Here is a 20992-nt window from a genome sequence, read left to right on the forward strand (position 1 = left end):
GATCTGAACTTGTCATGCTAAGTTGTCATTTCTTAATCAGGCCGTGTCCACGTGTTCTCTTTTTACTAGGTCTGGCCAAAGCACCCCTCATCAAATCAAATAGAGGGAGAAATCGGTGATTCTGATTTTAATTCCAAAAAATTTCGATTCCAATTCTGACCTCAAATCAAATAGACCCTTAATTTTGCCTCTAAAAACATACACAAAATGCTGTTTTATCATATCAATGTGTTTTATTTTGTTTTCTCGATTTTTTTTTCGACTTTTCGTCACACGTTTTTGTAGGGGACATATTGGTATTTGATTAAGAGGCAAGAGAGGAGATACCTTGTAATCACTTTAGAGTTTGATTCCACGTTGATACCTTGTTAAGACATGTTTATTGTCTACGTGTATTGGCACATAGATTAAAACTTAGAAGGCTATTTTGTAAATAAAAACCAGCATCACGGGCCTTGTTAGATGCCAAATCACAATTTCACAACAGAACAAAATATAACATCTGGGATTTGTTACAAAAGCAGGTGGTTACGGCGTGTTAAATATTGTCCTTTTGTGGTTCAAGTTTTGTTTTTAATTAATTTCTTATGTTTTCCTTATTTAAGTTTATACCACCGAAGAGAGATTCTTTTGTAGCTTCTTCCTTCGTATCTTAGGAATTCACGTCTCCGCCCCACAACGCCGCACAGCACATATCTGCTGTGTATTGATAGCATCTGTAGATAATCTTAATAATGGGTACATGGCGAGAATGGCGAGAATGTACTAGTGAGGCGTGAGGCGTTGTGGGGCGGAGATGTGATCTCGTATCTTATGCGCCATTTAACATCTAATGAATTGGATGAAATAAATATCAATACCTTTTTTATTTTTATTTTTTAGACCGGAAAAGGCCAAATCCATTCTTAATAATGATCTACATTCTTATTAATATTTTTTGTCATCATATTCAATGGAATCAGCTACCTACCCGCTGGAGGCTGGAGGAACCCCTCCTCTTCTTCTATATTGAAGAGCCATGGATGGTGTAGAGATATTAGCCAATCCGACCAGTGGAATATTCTAGATTTCTAGGTGCTAAAAGCAATCTTTTACACCTGCGGGCTCTCATTCGCTAAAAGTCAAATTCTTAATGTCTTTTCTAGCACGACGTTTTCTTTGACAAGTAGATGCTCATATCACCCCTCCGAATCTCGTTGGTCACCGCGATAAGCGCCACTTTTTATAAAACAAGAGAACTTGTTAACTTGTATCCAGATTCCGGATAAATGTTTATTAATCTGCTACACCCATCCTATTATAAGCCTAATAGTTCTAGTTCATTTCAGGTAATCGAAGCCATATAAACAGAATACTGGACCCATGCATCCGACCGAATTTGTGGGACATGAAAATCCAACGCTTCGGATTAGATTATAATATTTATAGAACTAGGGACTACATAACAGCGAATTCCACGTGAATTCTATTCATTTCCCTCTTGAATCTTGATCTCTTCTTCCCGTGGAGCTTGTTAGCTTAAAAATAATTCAAACCAGATGTCTTGATCTCTTCATTAATTGTCTTACAGTTATTCTCTATCCGGTTCAGAGTACTTGTTCCTTTGAGATTTTTCTTGTTTCTTTTAGGGTTTGCGGAGGTTTATTTAAGAGAATTAAGGGCGGAGTGGTGAGATACAGGAGCAAAGCAGGCGAGGGAGAGTAGGGGGTGGTGGAAGGGTTTTGGTGGACTGAAACTTGCTGTATGTCAGTAGATTGCAGCGAGGGTTACTACGGCGGGGTCGGTGAGCTTGTAAATCCACTACAATGGCCACAACTGAGGAAAAGGCGACGACTGTGGCTGCAGCTTCAGCAGTAGCCAATGTTGTTCAGGATTGGACTGTGGTAAACGCAGTTGATCGAAGTAGCGATCAGCATCACAAAAGAGCTACTATATCGACATTGATTGGGCCAGTTGATTCAATGCCTGAGCCTTCTGCTAATGTTTCTACCAAAGGTATGATATGTTTTTCCTCCATTTATCTCCCTCTTCTTTTCATATCCATTTTTCCTTGTCTTCAAGTTTATCCATCTTGACCCCGTGATTCTTTTCCTAGTTGTATTGCGTGAGAATATTCTGTTGTCATATTTTGCAGCTTAATTCATCTTATGGATTTAATCAAGCCGATTGGTATGAAATTTGAAAATAAAACTATGCATGCTGAAGTTTTATCCCAAACTATATTTTCTTCTTTGTCGTCGAGTGGTACCTTGAGCACATTTGTTGTAATGCAAACTTTCATCCGAATGATCGTTAAAGATCCGATTGTTAAATGAAGTACCGGCGATAAAGTTAGAGCGTCCAACAAGTTTAATTCTTCTAATTATTGGTTCTATGAGATGAGAGTTCCTTAGTTTGGATGGTTTTATTTTCTTCAGTGATGAAGTCTTAACTTTTGTTTTAGATCTGTTGGACGAGATGCTATTCAATTCTGGCTCCTATTGTAACAATACGGAATCTCTAGATACTATTTTCCAACTGTATCTCTCATGAGAAACCCATTACTGTCAATCTTGCTTTTATTTTGAAATGCAAGATGGTTAAATGGCATATGCTTTTCACTTTGAAAGATAATATAATTCAAGGAACATCCCAGGATTGCAGACCACGATGCTGTAGATATCTCAATTTAAATTTGAGGTTCTGGATGCAAATTGAGGGACTAAATGAATGTTAGAATTTGAAAAGATGTAACAGACCCTTCACTACTCAATATTACTTTGTTATTATGGTTCCAACGTTTCGTGAAATTTTGCAAATTCCAGAATCTTTCCTAAAAACTAGAATTTTATTATATGTTTCATCCAGAATTTCATAATTTTTTATAAGGTCTATAAAAATAAATAACATAACTACAGGAAATATTATAAAATTTTAAAAATATTAATAAAATAAAAAATATTGTAAAAAATTCACCCTTTTTTCTTATTTCATTTCAGATTTTGGGTAGACAATCGACCAATTTCCAAAATTGAAGACCATGAGTTTTAAGTCCATGATTGTATAATGCTGTTTGTGTTCCATGTACTTCTGATTGGAATAATGGGTAATTGATATCCAAAACACTCTGCTGGATAGGGCATGAAGATGATGCATAATTTGTTTTTGTGGATTCAGTAAGGCATTACGTTCTTGTTTGTTGTTTTTCAGTTTACATGGTGCTACCTACCTTTTTCTGTCTTACTTTGGTAGGACATGATTCTTCTTGACATCCAAACACTCTGCTGAACAGGGCATGCAAATAATTCTTAATTTGTTTTTGTGGATTCAGTAAGGCATTATGTTCTTGTCTGTTGTTTTTAGGTTTACATTGTGCTACCTTCCTTTTGTTGTTTTACCTTAGTCATACATGATTCATCTTTTTTTTTTCCCTATAAGTTTCTTGCTTTTGGCTTTAATACATTTGAGTTGCATTATACATGATACCAATGCTTGATTTTTTAAATGACATACAAAATGAATATTTATAGAAGTCTGACCTATTAATATTTTGCGGTTGTTTCTTTTTCTTTCTTTTCTTTCTTTTTATTTTTTTGTAAATAGTTGAATTGATTCATGCATATTCTATTGCTTCTTAAAAAAGCAATATGCATTCAGAAGTTATGGAGGACCTTGCCATGATAAATCATTTTATAGAGTAAGTGGTATTAAGATGAAAATTTTCTGATGGATCTTTGTGGAAAGTTTGATGCATAATCATGTTTCTTTTGGATGCTTTCCATGTGCAAGTGGTCTCTCTTTTCCTTTGTCTCTAATTTCACAGAGCTTGAGAATGCATGTCTTTTGCTTAGTTGAGTAATTTGTTATTGCTGTTGTTATTATTATCCACATTTTTCACAGGTATCCAGGTCATGATGAGGGCTCAGACTAGCCACCCTTTGGACCCCCTATCGGCTGCTGAAATCTCAGTGGCAGTGGCAACTGTCAGGGCTGCTGGCGCCACCCCTGAGGTTATCTTTTAGTTCTTACATCTTACTTATCTTTTGAAATATGTTTGAATAATAATATAGCATGAAACCAATGCTAGGAATTGATTTGGAAACTCATTCTTGAAGTTATGGTGACATTTTATTTATTTTTCTTCATTTCAAGGTGAGAGACAGCATGCGCTTTATTGAAGTGGTTTTATTGGAACCAGATAAAAATGTTGTTGCCTTAGCAGATGCATATTTCTTCCCCCCATTCCAGCCATCATTACTCCCCAAAAGCAAAGGCGGACCTGTCATTCCTAGTAAACTTCCTCCAAGGCGGGCTAGACTAGTTGTATACAACAAAAGATCAAATGAGACAAGTATCTGGGTGGTTGAGCTATCAGAAGTACATGCAGCAACTCGAGGTGGACATCATAGGGGAAAAGTCATTTCATCAAAAGTTGTTCCAGATGTTCAGCCTCCCATGGTATGTATCACTTTTTCTGACATTTTGTTGAACCCACTGAATGCTTCTTAAGGAACTTTACCCATATACATTTAAACCCATGAAGATCAAATCTGGTTTTATGATGGGCTAAATTTTAGTTTTTCCATACATGATTGATTTAGTTGAAGTTTGTACTAGAGCATGGCCCACCAATTTACAACTGGCTATATCTATATGCATGTCAAGTAAAGCCTATTTTGTTTTAACAGTATCTTATCTTTTGATCCTTTTTCATAGAAGCATTAAACAATATGTTTCTTATTTTTGTTTTTCTTAACATATATCCAGTTTCTTGTTAATTGTGTATGTATGTATGTACTTAAAATCTCAATGTTCATTTTCCATCATTCTTCAACTGCAGGATGCTGTGGAGTATGCTGAATGTGAAGCTGTTGTTAAAGAGTATCCTCCATTTCGGGAGGCGATGAAGAAGAGGGGTATTGAAGACATGGATCTGGTGATGGTAGATGCCTGGTTAGTCAATTGTGCACCTTATACTCTTTCTTTGTGATATACCGTGAGTAGTGGTGCAAGTGGTAGGGCCTAAGTGACCACTTGTTGAATTTTGACTGGGCCTTAGTTCTGTCTCACCAATTGAAATTGAAGCCCAAACTATCATACACCCCTAATTTGTTTTAATATGGTGCTAGCTTATGTTTTACCCTTTTATGTATGCTTTGGCCCATAAACTTTTATGCAGGTGTGTTGGTTATCATAGTGAAGCTGATGCTCCCAGCCGCAGGCTTGCCAAACCACTCATCTTTTGTAGAACTGAGAGTGACTGCCCGATGGAAAATGGCTATGCTCGTCCAGTTGAAGGTATCTATGTAGTTGTTGACATGCAAAACATGGTGGTAATTGAATTTGAAGACCGTAAACTTGTTCCCTTACCTCCAGCTGATCCATTGAGAAATTATACTCCCGGAGAAACACGAGGAGGTGTTGACCGGAGTGATGTGAAAACCCTACATATTATTCAGCCTGAAGGTCCGAGCTTTCGTGTTAATGGGCATTTTGTAGAATGGCAGAAGGTACACCTTTAGGTGGTCCATATTGTTATTATTAGCTTTAGCTAGTAGGCTTAAGGTTTCAATTTGAAATGTATCTTTATTTCTTTGTTGGTTGGCAGTGGAATTTTCGCATTGGTTTCACTCCCAGGGAGGGTCTAGTTATCTACTCTGTTGCATATATTGATGGCAGTCGAGGTCGGAGGTCTGTAGCCCATAGGTTGAGCTTTGTTGAGATGGTGGTTCCTTATGGAGATCCAAATGAACCACATTATAGGAAGAATGCATTTGATGCTGGAGAAGATGGCCTTGGTAAAAATGCACATTCTCTTAAGAAGGTGAAATTACTTCTTTCATGCTTTTGCCAATTTATTGGAATATTGACATTCACTTCCTTTGTTTTTCCAAGTTATTCTTGTCAGAAGTAATTTATTTATTTTCTATGTTTCCCCTTTGCATCAGGGATGTGATTGTTTGGGTTATATCAAATACTTTGATGCCCACTTTACAAATTTTACTGGAGGTGTTGAAACAATTGAAAATTGTGTTTGTTTGCATGAAGAGGATCATGGAATCCTATGGAAGCATCAAGACTGGAGAACGGGCTTAGCAGAAGTTCGGCGGTCTAGGCGGTTAACAGTGTCCTTTATATGTACTGTTGCAAATTATGAGTATGGATTCTTCTGGCACTTTTATCAGGCAAGTTGAGGTTTTACTTTGTTTTTAGTTGATTATTTAGATTATTTTGTTGATTATTTTCTGCTATTTGTTTATTAACAAAACATTTTGCTATCCTGTGAATGGAAGTAACTAAGATCTAACCCATTTGTGATTTTGTTTTGTGCTAGAATTTCCTATTTTCTAGCTGATTTTTTCTTGTTAAATGTGTATGAGATCTAGAATTTGAGGTTATAGCTTGAAAATTTTACTTATTGCTATTACCTCACATTCATCAGTTTCATCTCTGTTTTACTAGTTACCATTACCTCAACCCATTTATTCTCTGGAAAATTTCCGGTGTATCTGCATACCCTTGTATCACATATTTTTACAACTTTGCATTGACATGAGGCCTAAGTTGCTAGTTGAAAAGGAATGTTAGGTTCTCTGTGAATATAATGAAATTTGTCATAGTTTTCTTTTCATTTGAACTTTATTTTTCCTTATATTCTTTTTTGGCTTTTTGTGCCATACATTTGTTCAACCCTATGTTCAACTAAATATATAAAGTTATGGTTATTTGTTGGTTGGATCCTAAATTATTCTAAAACCTTTCAAATTTTTTATGCTTATGCAATTTCCCCCCTTGTTTGGTCACAGGATGGAAAAATTGAAGCTGAGGTTAAGCTTACAGGAATTCTTAGCCTAGGAGCATTACAGCCAGGAGAGTTCAGAAAATATGGAACAACAATTGCACCAGGATTATATGCACCAGTTCATCAACACTTTTTTGTTGCCCGTATGGATATGGCTGTTGATTGTAAGCCTGGTGAACCATTCAATCAGGTATACAGTATACACTCATGAAATGTGGTTTTCATTTTCCTATATTTTGATCATTTTCTGGAGAATGCTATTCTATATAGGTGATGTCTAATTGGTTATTGATTTAAAACAATGATACATGGGGTTCCCTGTAGAATGATATTCTATCTTTTGATCATTTTTTTTGGTTGATTGTGCTGTTATTTATTGGAAGTTCTTGTTAATGAAGACCAATTTTGGCTTGATATGAAGATGTTGATCTTGGGTTGACTAGCATAAGAACATGGGTTTGAGTCTAAGAGTTGACACTTTGTGCCAAAATAAATAAATAAGATAAAATAAAACCAAAGTTCATATCCAGTCTATCCCTCCCAAGGCGCTGGATAACTGGGACCATCATTAGGTAATGGTCTTTTTATGTAAGCGATTTAACATGCTATTTACTTTCAAGGTCAAAATTTAAATCCCAAGGAAAGAAATAGAATATGAAACTATCAAATGAGATGGGCAAATCACTCCTTAAGAAATTAAGATACAACTAATTGCTTTGAGTCTTTTTTTTACTAAATTAAATTAACTTATTAAGCTGATTACTGGTTAAAGAGAACTATACTGTAAACTAAGGTGAAACAAACGATTGGAACATTTTATCTTTCTTAACTATTTTGGGTAGTAGTGGCATGCTCATTAGAGATGGGCTGTTGAGATTATCACATTGTATTGAATTTGATAGATAGGGCGTACCAATGTTGGAACCAACCCAAAGTATGCTGCCTCAATATGCTACACACTACTTGCTTCATGATATTAGACATGTTTATTGTGACAAACATGTTTATTGCTGCTCGTTCACATAGCTCATCGATCAATTTAGTAGTTCTCAGGTGAATTGTTGCTATTGTATGTTTAAAGGTGCCTGTATGCATCTGCATTTATGAGTTGTTATTTTTATTGGCTCTGTAGTTAATAGATATAAAAGTATTGTTTTTTCAAGACAATATTTCGACATGTAAACTCTTGTTTGTGCAGGTTGTTGAGTTGAATGTTAAGGTTGAAGAACCAGGAAAAGATAATGTTCACAATAATGCATTCTATGCTGAAGAGGAACTACTTAAATCTGAATTGCAAGCAATGCGCGATTGTAATCCTTTATCTGCTCGCCATTGGATTGTAAGGAATCCTTACCCTGTTTATTGAAGTTGCTCTTTTTCATTTACTTTGTCAGATATCTGTATGACCTTTTCTTTATTTTCTTTTCCCCCTCTATTTTGAAACATTTTATCATCAGTTATTATTCCTAACATTTTATACCTGTAACTGTCTAACACTGATTAAATTATTATCTCTTTTCTGTTATTTTATTTTATTTTATTCTTTTCTTGACTGCTCCAAATTAGCCTATTTGTTTCTACTTGTCTATGCTAATGATTCTTTAGTTGGATTTGTGATGCCCTTTTCCTTTTTCCTCTAGGCATTTATGGGTTATGGTAGGGGAGTTTGTCTCTCTGTCCGTGTCTGTGTGTGTATGCAATCAGGATGTGATATGTATTAAATCGACTGTTGTCATGTGCCATTCATGTTTCAGGTGAGGAACACAAGAAGCGTTAACCGAACTGGCCAGCTAACAGGCTATAAACTAGTACCGGGTTCAAATTGTTTACCTTTAGCTGGTTCTGAGGCAAAAGTTTTGAGAAGGGCTTCTTTCTTGAAGCATAATCTCTGGGTTACACCGTATTCACGTGATGAGATGTATCCTGGTGGAGAATTTCCTAATCAAAATCCACGTGTTGGTGAGGGATTGGCTACATGGGTTAAGCAGGATCGACCTCTTGAAGAAACTGATATAGTTCTCTGGTTGGTTTCACCTACCTTTTTGTTAATGATATTATGATAATTGTGTGGTCCTATTGGACACATTAAGCAACTTCCTAATACTCTTCCTGGTATAATATTGGATACTGAACAGAAATTATTTTCGTTTTAAATAAAAAAGTAACTTCTTACTTAGAATTTAGTGAAAAGAGAGCATAGTTAAAAAACATAGTTTTTGGGATAGAAAATAGTAAAAAGGATTTCATTAGAATGGTAAAGAAGAATCCTACTATCCACATCCATGTATCATATGGTGGGAAAATCTATGATGTTGGAAAGACACAATACCGGAAAGTTTTTGACCAATCAAAACCCCCTGTGAATTTTGATGAAAACTCACCTGTTTGGTTGCCACTTTTATGATGCCTGCTGATTTGGTTACAAGTTTTTCTGGTATCTTGTTTTTTCTGCATCATAGTCAAACCCATCATAAGGATGCAAAGAAAACAACATATTGCTGATAGCCTGATACCACTATTTTCTTACAAAATTATTTGTTACAAATCTCCTCCCAATACCCAGATTACCCCAAATAATATTATCCCTTCTGACACCTGCTCCTTGTTAGTGAATCTGCCAAGCGATTTGCAGCTCTGGGGACCCACTTGAATGAGCAATTGAGGTTCATAGCAAGAACTCTTGCATCTCTAACTGGGAATCTTAATACCCATGGTACTTCTTGTTCTGTTGCAATCCAGACTATTTTGCAGTCACACGCGACCTGTACATTTGTCCATCCAACAATCATACCAGTTTTAGCTCTTGTAGAACGGCCAGAAGTTCTACCCTTGAGAAATTTCCCACTTCAACTGGCCCTGAGAAGCTAAGAATAAGGTTTCCCCTATCATCCACCCCTCCAACATCTGAAGCACTTAGGTTATCTTGCTCCACAGCCATCCATTCCTCGAATCCCTGCTCTCTGAGTACCCTGCAACTACTTGCCAGGCTGTCAGCTCGCATCAACTTGTCCACAGTGATTCCCTTGAAGTATTCAGAAGTTGACACACAATGACTACTCTCACTGTGATGAACTCTATATTTGTTGTTGATGCTACAGTCTACATATACCATACAAGATGATGATCTGTATTGATTTGGTTGTTGAAAAATTATTGTTTGACTATCTAATCTGTTTGCCACAAGGAAGCAAAGAGATTTGCTAAAAATACAAAAAATAATAAATAAATCTATTTTTTATATTTTTCAGACATTTCCGATCTCTTAGCCAGAAGAGATATAAAAGATGAATGTCTTACCAAGTCAACTCAGACTTGACTGTACATTGAGTTTCCTGGTTTGGGCCTCAGGTAATGATCTAAGAGTTTAACCTTTTTGTCTACTGTGAATCTTTTTGTCTACGTGGTTGTCCAAAAAAATTATTAAGGGGAATGGAAAACCATAAGAAATGGGAAGTAGATTTTTTTTCCAGATAATTACATATATGGTAATTTCTATCATTGAAAAAAAAAAGAATGTAAATGAGATCTCTCTGGTATAGTTCTTGTTGTCCAGAAGAGAAGAAGGAAGAAAGGAAGAGAGAAGAGAGAAGAAAGAAAAGAGATTTCGAGTCTCAAAGAGATGTTGGCGGCACTAGCTTTTTATTATTTATACTAGGGTGACAACTTAAAATAAAAGATGTTGAAATTACTAAAGTACCCCTGCGGTACTAAACTTACAGAATAATAACCTTTCAACACTCCCCCTCAAATTGGGACATGGATATCAATCATGCCCAAATTGTCACATAAATCATAATGTCGCAAGTGATGTAACCCTTTTGTGAAGATGTCTGCAAGTTGGTCTTCAAAACTTACATAGGGAGTTCACACTTCCCCTGTGACAATCTTTTCTCTAATGAAATGTTTGTTAACTTCGATATGCTTAGTTCTATCATGCAGCATAGGATTAGCAACGATGTTTATGGCTGCTTTGTTATCACAATAAAGAGTCATAGGTCTATCAATTGGAAAGCCCAACTCACTCAACAAATTTTTTAGCCACATAATTTCAGCCACTCCATGAGACATTGCCTGATATTCAGCTTTTGCACTAGACCTAGCTACCACATTCTGCTTTTTGCTTCTCCAGGTAACTAGGTTCCCTCATATAAAGGTACAATAGCTACTGGTTGACTTCTTGTCATTCAATGATCTTGCTCAATCTACATCGGTATACACTTCAACTTTCAAATGCCCATGCTTTTGAAACAACAAGCCTACACTTGGGAACGTCTTAAGATATCTGAGAACTCTGTCTACTACATCTGGGTAGGTAGTCTTAGGGGCATGCATGAACTGGCTAAGAACACCCACTGCATAAGCAATGTCTGATTGGGTCATAGAAAGATATAGCAGTCTTCCTACAAGTCTCTAAAACTGTTTCACATCCTCAATGGGTTCACCTTGGTAGTCTCCTAATTTGTGGTTAGGATCAATAGGGGAACCAACAAGCTTCACTCCCAATTTTCTTGTATCCTAGAGTAGATCTAGGACATGCTTTCTTTGGAAAATGAAGATACCCTTTTTGTGAGCGGGCCCCTTCAATCCCAAGGAAGTACCTTAGAGGACCTAGATCCTTCACTTCAAACTGGGTAGCAAGGAAATTCTTCAATTTTTAAATTTCATCACTCCAATCACCAGTAATAACTATATCATCAACATATACTATCAGTGCTGCAATCTTTCATTCCCCTCTTTTTACAAATAGTGTGTGATCATATTGACACTGCTTGTATCCTCTTTGCTGAACTGCTACATGGAACCTACTAAACCAGGCTCTTGGTGATTGTTTCAGGCCATATAATGATTTTTTTAACCTGCACACTTTCTGTTCATTACCTTGAGCCCGAAAACCAGGGGGTTGTACCATGTATACTTCTTCTTCAAGGTCACCGTTTAAGAATGCATTCTTGATGTCAAGTTGATGAAGGTCCCAGTCAAGATTAGCAGCTAAGGAGAAAAGAACTCTAATGGAGTTCATTTTAGCAACAGGTGCAAAAGTTTCTGCATAATTCACTCCATACACTTGTGTAAACCCCTTTTCCACTAAACGAGTTTTATACCACTCCACTATGCCATCAACCCTATGTTTTATTGTGAAAACCCATTTACACCTGACTGGTTCCTTCCCCTCAAGATGATCTATAAGTTTCCATGTGCCATTTTTATGTAAAGCATTAATTTCTTCCTTCATAGCATCTGTCCAGTTAGGTATCAAAAGAGCTTCTACCGAGAAAGGCCTGAAAGGAAGGTGAAATGTTCTCATAGGAAACAAAGTGGGACATGGGGTGTTTAGTGGTGCACGACCTAACACCTTTCCGGTGAGCAATAGGAAGGTCAAGGTCATCAGAAATAGAGGTATCAATGGCAATAGGGTCAGGAACATCAATGGGAATCAAGGTACCTAGTTGGGAAGGATCCACCCGCTGAGAGTTTGATGGCATTGGTGGTACAACTTCTGGATGCTCCACAGCTCTTGAACTTGGCTGGCCTTTTTGACGTTGAAAGAAAACACAAAAGGGAGGAGGATCAGGAAGAGGAGGTAGTTGAACCAATTTCTCCTCATTCCTACACTCCCCCTGAGGAGAAATTGGGAAGAAAGGTTTACTCTTAAACAAAGAGACATCCATAAAAACATAATATCACCGAGAGACGGGATCAAAGCATCGGTACCCCTTTTGAGTGAGGGAGTACCCCAAGAAGATGCAAGGAATAGCACGAGGATCCAATTTTCCACGGGTGGGCACCAGATTTTGAACAAAGCAACGACAACCAAACACACAAGGAGGAATAGAAAGAAGAGGAGCCTTAGGAAAAAGAAGTTGATGTGGGGCTTTGCACTCTAACCAGTGAGAGGGCATACGATTAATGAGATAGGTAGCACAAAGGACAACCTCAAGCCAAAAACGTTTCAGGACATTCATATGAATGAGTAAACCCCTGGCCACTTCAAGAAGGTGTCGGTTCTTTCTTTTAGCAACACCATTTTGTTGTGGTGTTCGGGCACATGAGCTACGGTGAAGTGATCCATGGGAAGAAAAGAATTCCGTGAGATGATTATGAAAATATTCTTTGGCATTATCTGATTGGAAAATTTAGATCTCAGTTTGAAATTGGGTGAAGATCATTCGGTGGAAATCTTGGATAATTTTTGGTACTTCATCCCTAGTTTGCATGGGATATATCCCTGTGTATCCGGAGTAATCATTAATAGAGGTAATAAAATATTTGTAGCCACTCTCGGACGGTAAAGTAACAAGGCTCCAAACGTCAGAATGAATAAATATGGAAAGGAAATTCAGATTTATTATTCTTTGAAGAAAAATGAGTTCTACAATGCTTACTCAACTGACAAGTTTGACATGTAAAATGTGACACTAACATTGACTTAAATAACTCTGGAAATACCAATTTTAAAGACTCAAAAGACAAATGATCGAGACGACTGTGCCACAAATAGACCTAACTCGTACTAGACTTACTCTTAGACTCTGTGACTGTAAGACCAGCTTTATTCTCCAGCATGTAGAGTCCATCCACCATACGTCCTCTACCAATCGTCTTCCTTGAGGCCAAATCCTAGAGTACACAATAAGAAGGGAAAAAGGTTACTAAGCAGTTTAAAGAATTAGTGATACTACTAATAGAGAACAAATTAATAGGGAATTTTGGAACATGTAAGACATTAGTCAGGGTGAGGCCAAAGGGAAGAGAAATGGTTCATTGACTAGCTATGGTAGAACATGAACCATCTGCTAGTCTCACATTGTCTCTTCCAAAGAGGAGGTGGTAGGTCTAGAAATAAGTGGACTTACCAGTCATATGTTTTGATGCTCCAGAATCAATTATCCAAGGAGAGTCAGGGGAATGAGACGATACATGAAAAGCTGTGGTAGAGCTACCTGATGTAGACGCAAATGAAGTTGAAAGAGGAGAAGAATCCATTTGACGAATTGCTCTACCATAGAGTTCTAAATAGTCGCGGAAGGAATTAATAATATCCCCCCTCGGGTCAGAACTAGAAGTGTGTCTGAGTCATAGTAGTAGTGGGGGGCTGATTCTCCTGAGAAGCCATATTTGTTGTGGTGAACTTTCTTGGACCTTGCTGACCTGACTTCTTATTCAGATCTGAACCTTGCTTCTTGCTCAATTCCTGGGCCCATTTTGGCTTCCCATGAAGATCCCAACATGTTTCATGGGTGTGTCAGGGTTTCTGGCAATGGGTGCACTATAGTTTGTCTTTGTCTTCCACCCCTTTTTAAAGGTCCCCTTCTTAAAAAAATTTCCCCCACCTATAGTAACATTCTCTTTTGTTGCCAACACAATTGTATCCCCTCCGGAGCTGTTCGTTAAATTTCTTCTACTTTCTTCTGACTGTATTAATGCATAAACCTCCTGGGCAGATGGAAGATCCTTATTGTCTAGGATCTGGACTCTGACGGATTCATACACTGGGTTTAAGCCATGGAGAAATGCAAACACTCTTTGTTAGGAAACAAGCTTCTTGTACGCTTTAGCATCTTCATCACACTTCTAGTCTACACTCTGATAGTGATCTGACTACTTCCAGATGGAGGTCAAATCTGAATAGTATGCAGAAAGGTTCCTCTCCCCCTATTTACAAGTGGATGATTCTGCCTGTAACTAATAATTTTTGCATAGTGGTGCAGTTTCGAATAGGTCGATTTTGCCTGCTCCCAAATCTCATAAGCCGTTTCAGCCCACATAAAGTTCCTTCTCACCTGAGGTTGCATAGACACCAAAAGCCAGGACATAACCATGTTGTTTTCCTAGTTCCATCTGTCATACTCAGCACTCCCAGAATTCGGTTTTTTAATTCTCCCATTTATATACCCTATCTTTCCCCTTGCAGTAATGTATAACTTGATTCCCCTTGACCATTCTAAATAATTCAAGCCATCCAGGGGTATAACAGCCATAGGGAAGGATAAATCTATACCCCCACTTTCCGTTCTGCATTGAGGAGATTCCCGATGTGGCAGAGTCTTCACCACTCATAATCACAACTTCAAGTTACACTCCAAGTGAACACAAACCCCCCCCCCCCCACCCCACCCCACCCCCACAAAAAAAAAAACAAACAGACGAACACCCCAATAAAACTCTTTGCACCAGGGAGTTAGAGACAACCACTCCCCTCCTTTTCCCCCTTTTAAATCTTAGTTCTTCAAACAAAATTAGCTGTTGTTACAGAACTAACAGGTCATCACTGGCCTACCATAAATCAGGCATGTCTGCTGTCGCAGCATATACAGGTCATCCCCTGACCTACAAATTCATCTGAAGGCTGCTGTCGCAGCATATAAAGGTCATCACCGACCTACAGTCTGTTACAGGGATCAGCCGATCCCATAAAAAAGGAAAGAAGGGGGTGCTGCTCACCTCACATTAACTGACTGAATCTATTACAGGTTCTGTTCTGGCACATGACCAGAAAAAAAAATAAAAAAAGAAGGGGAGAGAGAGTACTTCAGTCCGATGCAGAAAAGAAATCTGGATCTGGATCTTCAATAAGTCTCACTGTAGCTGGCGAAGGAAGAAGACAGAAAAGGTTTGCTCGATCTGTTCTTTCAGATCTGACAGTCCCGCTCTGATGCCATGTTGTCTAGAAGAGAAGAAGGAAGAAAGGAAGAGAGAAGAGAGAAGAAAGAAAAGAGATTTGGAATCTCAAAGAGATGCGGGCAGCGCCAGCTTTTTATTATTTATACTAGGGCGACGACTTAAAATAAAAGATGCTGAAAGTACCAAAGTACCCCTGCGGTACTAAACTTACAGAATAATAACCTTTCAACAGTTCTTGTCCAGGTGTCTATGTGCTTTTTTTTGTCAATTTTATAAACCTAGGTCCATTTATAATGGAGAATAATTTGAATTAATCTTGTATGGCCATTATGGTGAAGTTTTGGATCTCAGAGCATGGAAACTATTAGGATTTAGATCCACAGTGCTCTAATTTTCTATTTATTTTATTTGTCAACTGAACCAATTTTCATGGAATGATTGTCTGTTATCATTATTATCACCTAAATGTTAAATTGATATAAGACAAAAGTAAAAATAAAATTTTTGGGGCTCATTTTGCTTCTGTTCACTTTCAGTTATTGTGTAGTCTATCTAATGAATTTTGTAATTTATTTTTTCCTCTAAGGTTTATTTCTGTCCTAGCTTGAAATAAATCTCATTGAGATACCCATCATATTGGTAACTTTTGCAGGTATATATTTGGAATTACACATATTCCTCGACTTGAAGATTGGCCAGTCATGCCAGTTGAGAGAATTGGTTTTATGCTCATGGTAATCTACTCATCAATCCTCTATTTTCATTTGAACATGATTTTAAAATTTGAACACTATGGACAAGTAATCATGGCATTTTTTGGGCCAGGCACTTTACATATTCAGTTTTTTTGGGAAAATGTGGAAAAAGATTTAAGTTATCTTAATAAGTGTTTGATTACCAAAAAAGAAAAAAAAATCTTAACGAGTGCTTGCTGCAAGGGTACTCATTAAGAAGCTACTAATGAGGCAATAGATTTTTAGTGTGTATAAATGCATCATCTTTTGTTGGCATTGGTTTTATAATCTCTTCTGGGAAATCCATGAGGTTGAAACTAACGTTCAATAGTCATCCTTATCATCATGTTTATGGGAAATCCATTAATGTTGGAGCTAATTCCTTATTGGAATTCCATCATTATTAACATTGTTAATAATGTACATCCACTTTCAATCTGTATTCCCTCTATTTGGTATCCTCTACATGAATCTTGGCTATATCTTTCCACTAAAAAATTTTTTCGACTACCTCAACTAAAATCCTTTTTGGCCTTCACACTTTTGGACCCATAAAACATGCAGTTTAGCAGGGCACAACATGGCTGAACCTTTTTCTCTCTGTATTTGTGTATTGTGTGGAGAGGGGGTGGGGAGGATATGTCATTGACAAAGTTAATAAAGAAATAATAGTAATTTTACAGGGAAAAATTGCAGATGGAACTACTAAATCTGCACACCTTGCAGCTTATTTTAATTTTTTTATGACAGGCTGAATAGATGAAAATGTTTGAACCATCATGATGTCGTGTAATCCTTTTGGATGGCTAAAGGGGTCTTTGCCAATGTGTATGGTTTTGTTTCTGAAAACAAAAACAACTGCAACATCAGCAAAAACAATGTGCATTGGCAAGCACACCCTAAAAGGTTACATTTATACACAATTAATTATGTTTACCAAAACATACACAATTAATTATTAACATATTGTACAAGTTGAGACATATGCGTACTCGAGATTGTATGTTTGCATATAAAAAAGCTCAGGCATCATGTTAATAATACATGTATAAATTTTTTATCATATGAAAATATGTAGATCACTATAATGGTCAAAGCTTCACTCTTAATAGGCTTTACTAGTTGCCCTTATGTTGGCATTTTGATGTATGTGCAACAGCCGCATGGGTTCTTCAATTGCTCTCCTGCAGTGGATGTCCCACCCAGTACAAGTGATTTGGATCTCAAAGATAACATTGTGACGAAGCCTATTCAGAATGGATTGCTTGCAAAGCTATGAAGTTGTCGAAGATGAATGGGTCCCAAATTTTATTTTTGCTTCTTTGTTAGGTAGGATGACTATTTGCAGTGTGTTGCTCGGCATTATTCAGTTTATTAATGGGCTCAAACATCTTAGTGTACTGTTTATTCGAATTTGTTGACGTTTCTTTGTGAACTTCACATTTAGGAGGCGTTCTACACTGTGCTTTTATTTTCATTTGTTTTTGAAATTGCCCCATCAGCCCCCCCAAAAAAAAAACATGTTCTTAACTGTGTTTCTGATTTTGAAAAGCAAAAGCAAGTTGGTTTTGTTTCAAAAAGCAATACATGTTTATGAAACCATCAAAATGATGGTTTCTAAAACAAACACAAATTTTGTAGTAATTTGTGGAATATGATATTAACTAGCCAGATGAAGACATGTTCTTTATGCTAGAAATTCAAGAACATGTTTTCTGTGTTTTTGTTTTAAGAACCAATTTGTTTTCAAACCAGCTGGTTTTGTTTTGTTTTTGAAACTTGCAACTAGGGGGGGGGGGGGGAACTCACATTGGGCAACAGCATGGTTGGTTTTGCTTTTAAAAACAAAAATAACTGCCACATTAGCGAAAACAGTGTAATTTTGCTAATGTGGCAGCTTTTTTTTTTCTCCCAAAAGCAAAACCATGTTGTCAACCACCCCTTGGTTGATTGGATATTTATTCAAGACAATTTATTTCAATTAATCCATGTAAAGGTTGTTGTGAAATGCTTGCTCAACACGCAATTGATTTATGTTGAGCGGCACTCATCAGAGGACATGCTATTAAGTTCTTGATTTAATTCTTGAATCCTGTTAGTTAATCTAAAATGATTTTGAACACAAGTGAAACTTGTCCCACTAAGCTTCTCTGGACCTGTTGAGTGGAGACATTTTGAATGGGGGTTGCCAAGTAGTTTGGATGATAAAGGTATTGTGGGTCCTTTTAGTCTTGTATGCAAATATGCAATGCTAGGAAATGATCAAGGTTACTGATTTTTGTCCACAAGAACCGGTTAACTAGAATCAAGTAAAACTGTGCCATAAGATGATTACGAAGGCAAATTAGCCTTTCTCTATATTGGACTTTAGGAGTATATTATTCTTTGCTCTAAAGATGCGTCTGTCAAAGTCCAGGCGAGTTCAATTGAGGACGAGTCACTCTGTCCAGAGTTGTCAATATCGATTTGGTTCGTATTTGAATGAATGAAAAACTAAGCTCCAGAATGAGAAATGATGGAGTAGAAAAAGATGGGTAAAAGCAGAGCCCCCATACCCTGTTTTTGCGTTTCAAGAAAAAATATCTTCGCACAGGAAGAACCACTATTGTTTTTGGATTGACATTAGTTCTCTATATCCATTTGATATAGTATGCTGTTTTGACAGGTTAGGCTTGAAATCAGCTAATTACTTGTCAGTCTATGCACCTTAACTTTATTGAGAGAGAGAGAGAGGCCTTTGGTAATTGGGAATAGCGTGTGGAAGTTGCTAGCTTTGATTGCTCTGTTATTTTCTGTAGTGCAGTTGTGCAGTTGGGCCCTGAAGGCCATGTTTTGTATGTGAAAAGAAAACAACGTTTGGACGTTGATGTTCCAACTTTTTGAGAGGTCCCGTCCGGCCGTCCCCCCTCGCCACGCTACATTGGAACTAGAAGCATTGCTTCTTATGCGAATTGCAACGTACACAAGTACAAAGAAAAGCAGTTTGGATGTTTTTGATTTGATGATTTGAAGGAGGAACTTGCGATGTTTGTCCAACAAAGTAGATGGTGTGGTGTGTTTTCGTTGTTTTGTACCGTACTGCTGTTGAGTCTTGGGTGCGTGCCACCAACATCAATAGATAGCTACTGACTTGGCTAGATCGAAATCTTCGCCCCACCCCAAAGTGGACAACCAAACATTGTCAGGTTTTGTTGGAACATAAAACGTCAGAGGCAAAATTGTACCATTGCACGGACTGAATCCACATCATTTTTTTTTTTTTTTTTTAGTTTTTACTGCCTTATCCACATCGTCAGGGAGTGTCTGGTAGTACTGTGGTCTTGGAAAATATATGTGCATCACAGCATCAGAAATATCAAATATGTATTGTCAAATTTAACATTTTTGTGTAGAAAATAGCCATTAGTATCCTCAGTTCAAACATTTCAAGTAGAAGAATTGTTATCAATCCAAAAATGCTGCACCACTGTACCAAACACCTCTCAAGTAACCAATGCCTGACGGCTGATCCAACCGACTTTTGGTTTTAACTCATCGTCATGGTTTGACTGATCTCACCCTTGTGATAATCAAATTAATTCTAAATGGTTAAAAGAAAAGGAACAAAGTGAGAATGTAATGGGCCAGTTCTCTAAAAAAAGAATTTAATGGGTCAGTTGTGAAAGTTGATGGATTTAGATGTTATACCACAGCTTGAACCGTGTGGGCCTGTATTTCAGACTCAGTAGACATCTGTTACAAATTTTAGAACTAGATGGAAATTATCACATATGGTTGTTCGGACCGATGGTTTGGCATTCAATTTTAATGAGAATGGAAGATTGGCAGTTCATTAGTAACTGGACTAATTTCCTGTTAACCCAGTTTGACCATTGCTCCAATCTGGTTTTCAAAATACCGGCTTAAACGTCATGAGTCATGAGTCTGTTTCCACTTTCCATAATCACTGTGAAAATTCCTTAAACAATCCTACCTATTTGCCACGTGGAGGTCATCTATAAGACAGGATGTCCACTGAAACGGTCATGTGTTCAATGAGTCTGACTCTCTTGGACCACACGGCAAGGCAAGGTCTTTTGGTTTTGGGCCAACTTATTTTGAACCAAAATAAAATAAATGTATGTATAGTTTCCGTTTCACCTGGGATACGACTCGTCTACCCACGGCAAGCATATCCGTCTCCTTCCACTGTTAGGCCAAGTATTGGGGCCCGGACCCATTAATTACTTTTGGGCCAGAGTCTTCCAACGACATTGGTTTTAGGCTTTTAGCTAAAACAAGAGTGGGCTTATCTTTATCGGCATTCATTTCAAGTATTCAGCACTCAACAGAGGGTATGGTTCTGATCATTCTTGAAACAAGATCCAGGGGATTGAACGGCTTGGATTAATGCATACAGTAAATGATGTGCATGTGGTTGGTACTAGTGTATTATGTATATTGGCTTGGCCATGATCAACGATTTTTGTGCTGGAAAGAGAGAGAGAGGAATCTGATGGAGCATTTTTGGAGTCGTAATTAATCCAATTTGTTGACACGTAAAAAATACAATGGTATATACGAAAAAAAAAACTAAACAATAATAGTAGGAGTGTGGGAGAAAAAAGAGGAATTGGGTGGGGTTAGCATTGGAAACGTGAGCTTTTTCAAAAGTTATTATGGTGCTCCTCCAGTTGTAAATTGTAATGCCTTCTACCAGAAATATAACAGCTGAAACGACTGAACTGAATAGCTTTTATTTCTTTTTGCCTTTTAAATTTTAACGGATAAGGATAAAATTAATAGCTGATGTCGCTTCAGCCAAGGAAACTCGTGTAGGAATGGAATGTTGGAGAGTAGGACCACTTCTGCTCCC

General features: G+C 37.4%; 1 protein-coding gene across 2 annotated transcripts; it reads left to right on the forward strand.

Annotated features, from left to right (window-relative positions):
- The first annotated feature begins 1256 nt into the window (after positions 1-1256).
- On the forward strand, positions 1257-17614 carry LOC148862716 (spermidine copper dependent amine oxidase 1). Of its 2 annotated transcripts, XM_088979520.1 has the most exons (13): positions 1450-1995; positions 3880-3989; positions 4132-4437; positions 4820-4932; positions 5159-5277; positions 5356-5489; positions 5588-5803; positions 5928-6164; positions 6786-6971; positions 7980-8120; positions 8536-8804; positions 16056-16137; positions 17297-17614. In XM_088979520.1, exons 1-13 carry the CDS (start codon positions 1806-1808, stop codon positions 17414-17416), a joined length of 2223 nt encoding a protein of 740 aa, XP_088835646.1. In that variant the 5' UTR covers positions 1450-1805; the 3' UTR covers positions 17417-17614. The 2 variants fall into 2 exon arrangements, with proteins under 2 accessions (XP_088835645.1, XP_088835646.1); XM_088979519.1 differs by having other exon boundaries at positions 1257-1995; positions 5159-5489.
- Positions 17615-20992: the final 3378 nt, after the last annotated feature.

Source organism: Nelumbo lutea, chromosome 3 (assembly GCF_056320005.1).
Source record: "Nelumbo lutea isolate HS-2025 chromosome 3, American lotus-T2T, whole genome shotgun sequence".
In the NCBI taxonomy this organism is placed as follows: Eukaryota; Viridiplantae; Streptophyta; class Magnoliopsida; order Proteales; family Nelumbonaceae; genus Nelumbo; species Nelumbo lutea.